General features: G+C 61.1%; 1 protein-coding gene across 3 annotated transcripts in view; it reads right to left on the bottom strand.

The window, feature by feature from the left end:
- Positions 1-80: 80 nt before the first annotated feature.
- Positions 81-12,710, bottom strand: part of IL4I1 (interleukin 4 induced 1) — a 33,100-nt gene continuing 20,470 nt past the window's right edge. Inside the window, exons 2-10 of one of the 3 annotated variants that reach the window (XM_059665331.1) lie at positions 11,001-11,080; positions 9,410-9,539; positions 5,289-5,323; positions 4,955-5,193; positions 4,061-4,173; positions 3,415-3,616; positions 1,949-2,017; positions 1,496-1,632; positions 81-1,061 (exon numbers count right to left, since the gene is read on the bottom strand). In XM_059665331.1, coding sequence (XP_059521314.1) covers positions 98-1,061; positions 1,496-1,632; positions 1,949-2,017; positions 3,415-3,616; positions 4,061-4,173; positions 4,955-5,193; positions 5,289-5,301 — 1,737 coding nt within the window. In that variant the 5' untranslated portion in view covers positions 5,302-5,323; positions 9,410-9,539; positions 11,001-11,080 and the 3' untranslated portion in view covers positions 81-97. Of the gene's footprint in view, positions 1,062-1,495; positions 1,633-1,948; positions 2,018-3,414; positions 3,617-4,060; positions 4,174-4,954; positions 5,194-5,288; positions 5,324-5,673; positions 5,754-9,409; positions 9,540-11,000; positions 11,081-12,710 lie in introns of those variants that run through there. The other 2 variants (XM_059665330.1, XM_059665332.1) reach the window with 2 other exon arrangements.

The following is a 12,710-nucleotide window of genomic DNA, read 5'->3' as shown; positions in this document are numbered from 1 at the left end:
GGCCCCTCTACCCCTGGCGCATGGCTTTGCTCAAAGCAAAGCGGAGAGGCGACTGAGCCAGAGGGGACAGGACCACAAGGCTTTTTCCGAAAATAATTTAATACTCGGGCGTCCGGCTGGTGGCGTTGGGAGTGGCTGTCCCGCGCAGGGTTGAAGGGTAGGTGGTCTTCGCCGTGTGAGACCTGCACAGGGGCTGGCAGTCCACGGGGCCCTCGGCCACGCGCGCGGGCTCCTCGTCCTCCGCGTGCAGAGCCTTCTCCTGGTGCAGGGACTTCTCCTGGCTGTTGATCGGGCTGTGCGTCTGGCCGTTGATGGACACGGCCGCGCGCAGCGCCGACTTGACGGCTGTCTCCATCCAGCCGTGCGGGTAGGCAGTGTGCTCCCCCGCGAAGTAGATGCGACCATAGGGGTCCGTCCAGTCGAACTCCTCCCAGCCCTCCTTGGCACGCCAGAGCGTGGGCGGCTGCACCACGAAGCCGCCCTGGCTGTGCGGGTCCTCTGCCCAGCGCTTGACCACGCCGGTGCCGTCCCAGAGCCGGTACACGATCGGCCCGTGCAGCGCCGCCACGTCATCCAGGGCCAAGTGCATCGTGTCTTCCGTGCTCAGGCCGTCGAACGGGGCCGTGGCGTCCCCCCACGTGTACGAGGCCAGCAGCAGCGAGCCCTCCCCTGGCGACGGGTAGACGATCACGCGCGACGGGCGGTCGGTGTTGGAGTGGCCGCCCTGGATGTGCTCCTCGTGCCAGAAGGGCCGGCGGAAGCTCAGGTACACCTTGATGGCCGGCTCGTAGTGCAGCTCGCGCAGCGCCTCCTGCCACTTGCGGGGCAGCGGCGGGGAGAACTTCATGCGCTGCAGCGCCGGCCCGGTGACCGTCAGCAGCACCACGTCGGCGACCATGGTCTTCTGGTTCCGATCCCGGTGCCAGGTCCCGATGTGCACGTGCACCTCGTGCGCCTCCTGCTTCACGGCCGCGACCGGCGTGCGCAGCAGGATGGGCACCGACAGCGTGCTCAGCAGGGCGCGCGGCAGCAGGTCCCAGCCGCCCTCGACGCGGCTGTACCTGGGGGAGGGGGAGGGGCGGGGGGCAGGAGCGTGACCTGGGCTCTCGGCCCCGCCCCTTTCCGCTGGCGGGCCCCTCCCTGTGCGCTCCCTGGTCACCTGCCCGGAGCCCTCCCTCTAATCACCCCCTATTACTGGCCCATAATTGGCACTTGCTTGCTCCCTGAGAACCCCACCCACTTCCTGAAGTCCCCCCAACCCCCCAACGGGGACTGGAAAGCACAGAATTATGTGACTCAAGAATCCCGCCCCTTCTGCCTGGGCCACGCCCTTCCTGGAACCTTTCTAATCCATTTCCTCCAGATCCCGGGGTGTGGGGTGAACGCGGCCCCTTCTCCCTAAAAGCTGCACCCTTCTCGCCAGCCCCGCCTGCCCGATATTGTGGCCCCCGCCGCTCCGTTACTCCCCGCATTGGCCCCAGGCCCCGCCCCTCACCGGAGACGATCGCTGAGGGAACCATGCGCCCGCAGGGCCTCCAAGAAGCTGCGATGGAAGAAGCGGTCCTTGGACATCACGTCCCCCAGGAGGTTTGCGGCGGGCTGGCTCAGGTTCCCCTCGTTGAGGAGGTACTCCTGGGGGACGGTGCCGGTCAGGGCCCCGCACTGCACCTGCCAGCTCCGTCCCCACTGCTGCAGGGCCCCTCCCAGCTCAGCCTCCCCATCCCCTGATGCGAGGAGAGCTTAGGTTCCCTGGACCTTAGAGATCCGGTCCCCCTCCTCTTGTGACAGATGAGGAAAGGGAAGCCCCGAGAGGGCATGTCCAACCCCATGGCCAGGCAGGAGGTCGCCAGGGCTGTGTCCCGGGTTCCTGCCCTCTGGCTCCAGGGCCAAAGCCCACGGGCGCCCTCCTGCTCCTGGTTTCAGACAGGGACCCGGAGACCCCCCTCACCAGGAGTGTCAACTTGTCGAACTTCCTCATGGCCTTTCTGCAGCCCATTTTCCTGATATCGATGATGGCCTGCAGGGGAACAAGCAGACAGCTGGAGCTGAGGGGCAGGATGGCGGGGCTGGGCCTGGGGTCCAAATCCGGGTTCTCTTCCTGCTCCTGCTCATGGCTGGCCTCCACCACTCGCATTCACACTGCCAGGCCTTTGCCCATGCCGTCCTCAGCCCTGCCCTCCACTGCTGCTCCAATGTCACCCCCTGGGACGTCTTCCTGAGTCCATATGCCCCCCTCATTCCCCGGCACACCTGGCACCGAAATGCTTGGCCAGGCGGGCACTGTTTCGCCTGCCTCCGTCCCAGGTGTGGCTCCGTGCAGGCAGGGACAGTCCCTCTCAGTGCTGTGGCATTCTGGTGCCCAGGAACTACCTCCTGGTTCACTGTGGGCACTCACGAAAGTGGAATTCCTTCTGCCACTGCTGAGGGGGCATGACTGCCCATAGCTTCCCAGGGCTCCCCAGCACCTGCAGCCGCAGTTCTATCCCCTCAGCCTGGCATCCCAGGCCCCTACCAGCCCCTGGACCACCATCTCTTAAGGAAGCTCTGGTTCTAAGGACAGTATCCAGTGCCCAGACCACCCTCAGCTCTCCCACCGCCACACCCTGTACTTTCCCCTGGCTAGTCCTCCTTCACCGCTCTGCTCCAGCCTCATCTCCTGACCGCCTCTGATTTCTGCCCTCTTTGCTCACCTGGCTTCCCCCTTGTGCCCTTCCTCCCTCATTCCCTCACCATCACCTCGCATTTCTCTAGGCTCACTGAACTGGGAGGTGCCAACACAGCATGGCCTGAACTCGGCACCCACCCTTGTCCGGAAGGGGAGATGGACAATTAGGAACTGCCAGAGAAGGGAAAGGCCAGCTCCTCCCTGAGGGCATCGGGGAAGGCTTCCTGGAGGAGGGGGCATTGGAGTTGGTTCTTCAGGGTTGAGCAGGGTTCCCTGGGGGTGGGGGAAGGGGTCTTCCAGGCAGGGCAGGCAGGAGCCAGAGGAGAGGATGAGGCCCAAGTTGGGGCCAGGACTATTGTGACATGGGGAACCCGGGAGTATGAGAGGTTTAGAGGAAGAGACTGAGTGCAGTATCAGGATCCTGGGTGTGGCCAGGGGGAGACAGACATAGATGTGGGTCTCAGGAGATGAGTCTGGAAGACATCTGTCTGCAGATCAAGGTTTAAGCCATAGATGTAAGAGGTGAGGCTGTCCAGGACAGTGGGTGGTGGGTGGGGAGGGATCAGAGACCACAGGGTGATGGAGCTTTGGGGATTGGCAGAGTTTGCAGGGAAACTAAAGCTGGAAGAGGCGGCCATGGGAGACCAGGCGGCGTGAGGGGGAGAAGGAAAGGCTGGCCAGAGGGACGACGAGGGGGCGCAGGACGACAGCGTGGGGGGCAGGGCTGCGGGACCGGCGGGCACGCCCACCTTGTTGAGAGCCATCTGGAAGATGTCCTCAGGCGCGTGACCCTTCTCCTGGGGGCGCAGGTCGTAGCCCAGCTTCTCCGGCATCTTCTCCACCACGTAGTTCCGCAGCTTCATGTCGCCCACTTGGGTCCACGCGTTCTCGTCGTACTGGATGAATTTGGTCAGGTTGAGCCCCAGGCTCTTGCAGAGCACGTGCAGGATCCTGAGGGAGCAGGCAAGGCTGGGGCGGTCCGACAGGGGAGGCGGGGTTCCCCTTCCCGGGGGTGGGGGTGGGGGGGCATGAAGAAGGGAAGGGGGTGGGTAGGGCAGCTGGGGATGGGGTTTGGGGAGGGGCATGAGGCTGGAGTGGGGTTGGATTTGTGGGCAGCTGGGGCCAGGAATGAAATGGGAACAGTTGGAAGGCTGAGGGCAGTCTCGTGTAGGACAGGGTTTGGAGCGGGAGTTGGCTTTCACTGGGGTTGGATGGAGGCTTGGGGTAAGGAAGGGACCCGGATGAGGGCAGGCAGAGCTGGGGGTCCAGAGGCACTGGGCGGGGCTAGCTAGGGGTCCAGCTGGACTTGCTGGCACAGTGGTGGGGCTGGGATCAGAAGAACGGACTTGGAGGGGGGCTCAGAGCAGGGCCCGCGGGAGCCGGGTCAGGCCTCACCTGTGTGACATGGGTATGCGCATGGCTCCCAGCTCCCCGATCCAGCCCGTTTTCTCATCCCGGTAGGTGAGGATGCGGCCCCCGATCCTGTTGGCTGCCTCCAGGATGGTGACCTGAGGGATGCGGGCATGGAACAGGGCCCTTCGGCTCCTCCCGCTGACACCATCCTCCCCCCCACCCCGCGCCAGACCCCCACTTCCCATCCCCCAGCTGTACAGACCTGGACCCCACCAGGGGCCCTTTCTTTCTTTTTAAAAAAATATATTTTATTGATTTTTTACAGAGAGGAAGAGGGATAGAGAGTTCGAAACATCGATCAGCTGGCTCCTGCACACCTCCTACTGGGGATGTGCCTGCAACCAAGGTACATGCCCTTGACCGGAATCGAACCCAGGACCCTTCAGTCCGCAGGCTGACGCTCTATCCACTGAGCCAAACCCTTTCTTTATGGGGAGGAGGAGGGGCTGCTGGGAGGACAGATGCCACAGGGAGAGTGTACACGACAGCTCCCGACGCAGCAGGAAGGCTACGGGTCAGGTTAGAGAGGGACTTCCCAGCTCAGGGAGGGGAAATTCCTCAGAAGCCCCTGGCCTGGTCCATCCTCATTCTTGGAATTCAGTGAGAGGGACGGTGGTTAGACCTCAGGGGGCACTTCCCCTCGGGCGGGGTGTCCACCGGCACCGACACAAATTCCCCCAGGAGTGTGGAGGGCCCCGGACTTCCCCCCGGGATGCGAGTGGGGCCGGGGGTCGAAACCCCCCGCCCCCCCAATGCGGTGCAGCACAGGCTCCCTCTCCCCACCTCCCACCTTCCCCGCCCCCCACAGGGACGTGGCCAGGCCCCCCCGGCGGCAGCAGGAAAGACTCCAGGTAGACGGCAAGCAGCACCTCTCACCTTGTGGCCGGCATCGCTGAGCACCTTGGCGGCCATCAGCCCGGCCACACCGGCACCGACCACGATCACCCTCTGGGGCTTTAAGGTCCGATTGAGGCCCAAGGTCACCACCTTGAGCAGCTGCTCATAGTCCGGGTCGTGCAGGCACACCTCGAAGGGGTCCTGGCTGCGGACGGTCTTCCATTGGAGGGAGGCCACCAGGCCGAGGAGGACGGGGACCAGGGCGAGGAGGCGCCAGGCTGAGAAGAGGACAGGCCATGGGTATGGGGGGCCGGGCGGGGGGGGGGGGAGCAGGCTCCGCCCCCACCCGCAGGGCCCCCCTCAGCTTACTTACCCAACGAGGCCATGACTCGCACTGGGAGGTGGTGTCTGGGTTGGAGGGGAAGCAAGGGCCACTGTGACGGGGGCCGGTCCCACCCAGCACGACTCCTTGTGGGGCTGCCCGGCTCCCGCCTCAGCCCTCTCGCTGTGGCCACCACTCTGTCTGGGCACGTGTCCCCTGACCCCGGTCCCCAAGTCCCCTGTCCTGTGCTCGCCTGTCTGCCCTCCGCTCCCCTTCCCTGCACCCCTCTCCCTGCCTCTGCCTCCTTGTCGCTCTGCTCTGCTCCCTCTTTTCCTCACGCCTCCCTGCCTGTCTGCCTCTCCTCACCCCCCCCACCCCCCCGCCCATCTCCCCGTCTCTGTGTCTGTGGGCCCACCTCTCCCAGCCTCCTCTGTACCTTAGCTGCCCGAGGATGGCGCACTGGCAGCCCTGCCTCTCCTCTGCCTGCCTCCTCACCTCCTTGGTCCTTAAATCAGCCAAGCCCCGCCCTCCCTTTGGGAAATGAAACTGCTTTCCTGAGTCCTGAAGGGGGGGGGGGGGGTCGGGAGGAAGCAAATCAACCTAACCTCTTCCTCTCGCCCCACATAGACAGTCTGGGGCAGTGGGAGGGCCGGAACTCAACGCGAAACGAGCCACGTTAAGGGCCTGTCCTGGGCCCTGGAGGCAGGGTCCTGTGTCTGCCTTCTGTGCTCTCCCCGCTCCTGGATTCCGGGCCAGGGGCACAGGGGTCTCGGGCCTCGGGGCTGTATGTTCCCTGTGACGGCCCCTGAGTCCCTCTGTGCCAGCTGTGGCTGTGCCCTGAAGGGCTCACGGGCTCCGCTCCCCTCGTGCAGGGCCGCCGGGAGCCATGACCCGGGCCCCCGGGGACTCAGGGGCAGCGGCACAGTGGCCAGAGTCAGGGCCGGGGGCCAGCCCGCCTCAGTCCCGGCCTGCGTCCATCTACAGCGGCCAAGTGGGAGGACGAGGGAGTGAAGCCGGTCCATGACCAGCACCTGGGCCAGTGCCAGAACCGGCTCCTCGGGAAATGCCAGCTGCTGCCACCGTGTGTGTGTGTGTGTGTGTGTGTGTGTGTGTGTGTGTGTGTGTGTGTATGGGGGGGGCGGGGGAAGGGGCCTGAGTGAGTGCCCGTGGGCCCGGCCTGGCCATCCCGGCACGGAGAACGCTCGGTCTCAGCTCAGGGGCCGGGCACCTTGGAAACAGCCCCGCAGTTCCTGCCCCTGCCTTTGGTCTCTGCCGCCCCATCTCTGGGGCACTTTTCTCTCGAGGTCGGCACTGAGAACAAGAGGACCCGCTACCAGGAACCCCCACACGGACCCTGGCCCGGGGGGCTCGGTCGGTTGGACGTCATTCCGTGCACCCAAAGGCTGCCGGTTCAATTCCCAGTCGGGGCAGGGGCTGGGGTTGCAGGCTCCATCCCTGGTTGGGTGTGTACAGGAGGCAACTGATGGATGATTCTCTCTCACATTGATGTTTCTCTCTCCCTCCCTCTCCCTCCCTCTCTCTCCCAAATCAGTGAAAACATTAAAAAGAAAGAAAAAAGGGAGTCCCACCCGGGCAGCAGGGCGTCGTGGCTGTGGAGGGCTCTGTCAGGGGGAACCTGGCGGGTCCCCGGCAGGGGGTGGGGTGGAGAGCCAGTTCGGGGGATTTTTGGGGGGTGGGGGAGGAGAGGCCGAGGGCCGTAGATCCTCAGCAGGAAGAGGGCTGGAAAGTCCGAGCAGTAAATCAGAGAGGGATGTGGTCTGATGGAGGGCGGGGGGCGGGGGGTGCAGCCGAGTGAGTCAGAAACACATGATGCAGGGCTGGGGGGCGGGGAGGCAGCGGCCAGGAAGGAAACAGAATCGGCGAGAGCGGACAGAGCTCGGAGGCCGAGGGCACGGTCGGGCAACAGCGGCGAGAGGGACGGTCCCAGGGACGCCCGCTCGGTGCTCGGCCCTCCCCGGGGCCTCACAGGCTGCGCTGGACGGAGAGGAGCTGGGGCGAGGGGTGGCGAGGGGTGGCCAGGGCAGCCCCCGCCTGCCGCACTCACAGTGACCTGGAGGAGGCGGGTGCCGCCGGCTAGGTCTCACTGGCCGCGACAGCAGCTGTACCTCGAGCAAAGATGCTCTCGAGCCCCAGACACCCCAGAGGGAGCGGAGCCTGGCCCAGGGCGGGGAAGGCGGGTCCCCTGGGCCCCCCGGTGGGAATGGGCAGGTGCCCCCTGCCCAGGGGCCCCAGTGCTCCGCGGCCTCATGGCAAAGTCCCACACGGAGCAAATAAGGACACGGAGCCGGTGGCGGCAGCTGAGCCCAGGGCTCCCGGGGGCGGTCTGAGTGAGGAGCGGCTGGGGGCCCCCGAGTTGACCCCTGGTCTGCCCCCTACAGGACTGCTTTCCAAAGTCCCTCTGGCTCTGGGCACACCCCACTCGCCTCCTGGACTCAAGGAAGAGGAGTGGAGTGAGGCCTCCCCCAAGACACCCATTCAAGGAGTCAGAGGCAGCGGGGGAGGCCGGCGGGACTCAGGAGCCAGCCTGAGTTAGAGGAGGGCTCTCCCTAGGGCGGACCTGGCCAGTCTCCTGCTCCCGATAAAATGACTACAGGTGTCCTTCAGTCCCATGTGCCAAATACTTTACATATATCTATATCTATATATCTATATATCTATATCTATATCTCTATATCTACATCTCTATATCTATATCTATATATCTGTGTGTGTATATATATATATATATATATATATATATATATATATATATATATATATATAATCCTCACCCGAGGACATGTTCATTGGTTTTTAGAGAGAAGGAAAAGGGGGAGGGGAGAGAGAGAGAGAGAGAGAACACATCGATGTGAGAGAGAAACACCAATTGGTTGCCTCCCGAACGCAATCTGAGGGGTCAAACCCTCAAACTAGGCACGCGCCCTGCCCAGGAGCTGGGCCTGAGATCTCTTGCGTGCGGGGTGATGCTCAACCAGCTGAGCCACCAGCCAGGTCCAGGGACAACCTGACAACCTGACAGGCTGGGAGTCGCCCCCTGAGAAGGGCAGTCTGTGCTTGGCCCCAGCAGCGAGGCTCCCGCCCTGCTCGGCCACAGCTGGGCTCTCTGCCCCAGCGCTGCTGCCACTTGGGCCATCTTTGTGGGGGTCGCCCCCTGCACTGTGGAGTGTTGAGCAGCGTCACTGGCCTCTACCCACCAGATGCCAGTAGCGACTGGCCCCTCAGGCTGTGACACCACAGGTGTCTGTAGACACTGCCCGCTGTTTGTGGGGTCAGGGCGAGGGTGAATGGAACTCCCAAGGGTGACCGGACATGGTCCAGGATGGGGACCTGGGTGCAGCGGGCAGGAAGGCCACGGGTCAGAGGTGGTTTGGGGGACGGGAGATTGAGTCATTTGGGGACCGCTTTGGCAGAAGTAACCAGACCTTCAGAGCCGCTGCTGATAATACTGAGACGGGCATTAGGGCTAAAGGTAGGGTATGGAGTGGGGTGGGACGGGTTAGATGACATCTGGAATAGGTTCCCTGAGCTTTTGGTTAGGAGCCGCAGACACACTGTGAGAATCGGGGGCGTGGCCACTGGGGGGACAGGCCTGGGCCTCCCCCAGGTCCAGTATGTCTGCTTCAGTTAATGGTGGGATAGTCCGGTTTCATGATGGAGTTTCCAGACAACATGTCAATCCTTCCAGACAGAAACGGTCTCCGGGAGGAAACCTGCCGTGTCTGGTTTGCTTCTAGAAACACAAGGATGACTCTAATGGGGTTCAGGTCGAGTGTGAAGCAGCCGGCGGCCTGGCCCGGCTCCCTGGGGCCTGTGGCCCGAGGGCCGCTCATGGCGACGGCAGCCGCACAGCCAGGGCAGGGCGTGCCTTCCTTCCTCTGAGCTGGCCCAAAGACCCTGAGGGGGGTATTAAAACGTTCCCCGAGTCTCAGAGGGGGTGGCGCCTGCCCCGGGGATGCCCAGGGCCCCCAGCAGAAGTCCAGACCTGGACAGGGGAGGGGGGCAGAGGGCGGGGGGCAGACTGACTGATGCCCTGGTCTTGCCTGACCCCTGGGCAGGGGCATCCTTCTCACAGAGCCCTCCTGCCCCGCCTTCCCGTTTCCAACCCCACCAAGCCTGGGGGTGTAGGGGGGTGTGGGGAGGGGGACACTCACTGCAAGGCTGGCTCTCAGGGGCTCTCTCAGCGCCCATGGCCTTCCGGTTAGCCTGGGACAGAAGTCATCGTCAAGGCGAGTAGTGGTGGCTTTGTCCTGATCCCCTCGTTAGACCAGCCGTGCCAGGGCCCTGGGGTGGGGGCAGAGTGGTTGGGAGATCGCGGAGGGCCGGCCCTCCCTTCCCAAACGCGGATTATGGAAAGTGCCAAGTCTATATAAGCACAGAGACCAGGATGGTGAACTGTCCGACGCTCTATCCATGGAGCCAAACCAGCAAGAGCAAGGACTTGCTTTTAAACAAATAAAACTACAATACCAGTATCACACTGACAGTGGAATTAAATCCAGGTCCACATTTCCCTGAACGTCTCAAGAACTTTAACAACTGGTTTGTTGGAATCAAGATCTAAGTAGGAGCTCAGACGGCCTGTGAGCGACATTGCCACTGTCAGTGTCACTTCCCTCAGTGGACTTGGGGTCCGTGTCCTTGGAACCAGGGGTCTGACGTGACCCACAGCTCCACGCTGGACCCGGGCCCTGGGAGCAGCGCGTCAGGTCTGGTTCCTGCCTTGGGGAAGTCTTTGGAGCTCACGGGTGAACCACGATGGTGTCTGGAGGCAAGGTGTGGGGGCGCCCGGGCGAGTCCCTGTTGGATCGCTGCCAGCGGGGTGAGAGCTGTGGGACAGGCACGGGGGCAGCTGGGGACAGCTCTGCCTGGCTTCTGAGGATAAGGATTCTGCTCCTGGGAGTCCTCAGCTGCTGCCCTGAGTCTGAGGGCCGACTCTTAAAGCTCCTAGACAATTCCGAGGGAGCAGTGGTGCGCTGGGGCTGGTGCGGACCAGTTCATGGAGTCTACTGGCTAATCCTCAGATCGTTTTTTGGTTTTGACTTGCAAGCCATTATTAAAAAATTATAAATACTTACAATTAATTTTGTTAAAAACAAAGAGGATACTTGCCCAGCCAGGGTGGCTCAGTGGTTGGGCGTCGACCTATGAACCAGGAGGTCATGGTTCGATTCCTGGTCAGGGGACATGTCAGTCCCCAGTGTGGGGCGTACAGTAGGCAGCTGATCAATGGTTCTCTCTCGTCATTGATGTTTCTCTCTCCCTCCCTCCCTCTCTCTTCCTCTCTGAAATCAATAAAAATATAAAGAAGAAAGAGGAGACTCAAAACTCATTCCTTCCTAATTGCTTGCTTACACTTTACAAGTATACACTCTGGAGGTGAATTAACTGCATCTGGACAGTGTGCATCAACCTCCCAAGCTGGTGTCGGGTGACTTCACGTGGGAACTGGCATATGCTACCCGGCAGGGCTGCCCCCGCCTGCAGATGCGTTCAACACTGACCAGCACACCGCTGCTCGGAGTCCCGTTCCCGCCTCCCCTGGATCAAGGCCGCTCGCTCGCTCGCTCTGTAGATCTCTTTCAATCACCTGACCCTCTCCGTGCCAAGCAGTGCCTGACGAGTCTCATCCGGGGGAAGGGGCAGGGCCATTGTGGGAGGCAGTGGTTGGAGGTGAAGAGAAAGCCACGACCACCAACCCGATCGCCCCTCTATCCCTATCGGGGAGAAAGGCGTGCAGCTTACTGAGATGTGCCTGGACTTAATGGAGAGGAGCGCGGGCAGAGGCCATGTGTCTGGACTGGCGAGGGTGCACTGTTTTCCTCCTGGAAGGGAAAGTGCGGTTACAATGGAGCCGTCACCCGCAGGGTGGCCCCCAGTTGCCGCTGACCCTGCTGCACCCTGGGGCCCATGAAGCCCGCTGGGCCATTCCCCAGGGGGCCAGTGCACTGTGACCCTCCTCCCGCCTGGCCACTGTCCTATTTATGATAACTGCTCCTGTTCTTCAAACTGGGGCGTCCAAGATCGCCCTGGAGTGTGGGAAGGAAAAGGGAACTTGTTTGTTTTTATTTAAAAAATACGCCCTGACCGGTTTGGCTCAGTGGATAGAGCGTCGGCCTGCGGACTCAAGGGTCCCAGGTTCGATTCCGGACAGGGGCATGTACCTTGGTTGCGGGCACATCCCCAGTAGGGAGTGTGCAGGAGGCAGCTGATTGATGTTTCTCTCTCATCAATGATTCTAACTCTCTATCCCTCTCCATTCCTCTCTGTAAAAAAAATCAATAAGATATATATATATATATAAAAATACGATTGCCCTAGCTAGCTTGGCTCAGTGGATAGAGTGTTGGCCTGTGGAATGAAGGGTCCTGGGTTGAATTCTGGTCAAGGGCACATGCCTGGGTTATGGGCTTGGTCCCCAGCGGGAGGATGCAGGAGGCAGTCGATCAATGATTCTGTCATCATTGATGTTTCTATCTCTCTTTCCCTCTCTGCAATCAATAAAAATATATTTTAAAATAATGACATAAATAAAAAAATACAACTATTGCCCTAGCTGGTTTGGCTCAGTGTGGACAGAGCATCGGCTTGCAGACCAGAGTCCCAGGTTTGATTCTGGTCAAGGCCATGTACCCTGGTTGCAGGCTCTTTCCCGGCTCTGTCCCTGGTCAGGGCTCCTGCAGGAGACAACCAATCGGTATTTCTTTCACACCGATGTTTCTCTCTGTCTTTCTCTCTTTCTCTTCCACTCTCCCTAAAAAAAAAAAAAAAAAAAAAAAATCAATGGAAAAATATCCTCGGATGAGGATTAACAAAAAACAAAAACTAAAAAATACAACTATAAGCAAGCAGGTAGGCTTTACTGATGTTTAATATATGAAAAAATAGGAATATTGTATACATGGGAAGGGCAAGCTCAGGAAAAAATTTGTTCTATCAATCGTGTGGCCCGGGCCAGCCACCTCCTTGGAGACAGAGAAACACTTTCATTTTGTAACCCCAAAGGCCGTATCAGCATCAGGTAAGTGCAGGGGCTCCACAAATGGACGCTGAAACACACACTACTCCTTCCTTTCCGGGGCTCAAGGCCTCTCCCTCTCCTCCCTTCTGGTGGAGGAGTCAGGGCGCACAGACCGCACAAAGGGCCTCTGCCGTAGGGGCGGGGCTTCTGGAGAAGCAGCTGGGGCTGCTGGGGCTGCCTCCTCCGGTTCCCCTCCCTCGGCTGTGGCTTCTGCTGGGACGGGACACTAGTCCTCAGGAGCTCAAGGTCATCAAAGGAATGAATGACTCATGATCAAGGCTCGGAAAGTAGACCCTGGCTCTCCAGAACAAGCCCTGGCACTCCTTAGCCTCACGGCTCGGGGGGCAGGGCTGAGGGAAGCTGGAGTGGGGGCAGGGGCGGGCGTAGGCCGGTATCTGAACATCTCCCAACCCGGCCTCTTGGTCAACAGCTGC

The sequence above is a fragment of the Myotis daubentonii genome, chromosome 15 (genome assembly GCF_963259705.1).
Source record: "Myotis daubentonii chromosome 15, mMyoDau2.1, whole genome shotgun sequence".
Lineage (NCBI taxonomy): Eukaryota > Metazoa > Chordata > Mammalia > Chiroptera > Vespertilionidae > Myotis > Myotis daubentonii.
This window is presented reverse-complemented; position numbering and strand designations above follow the sequence as displayed.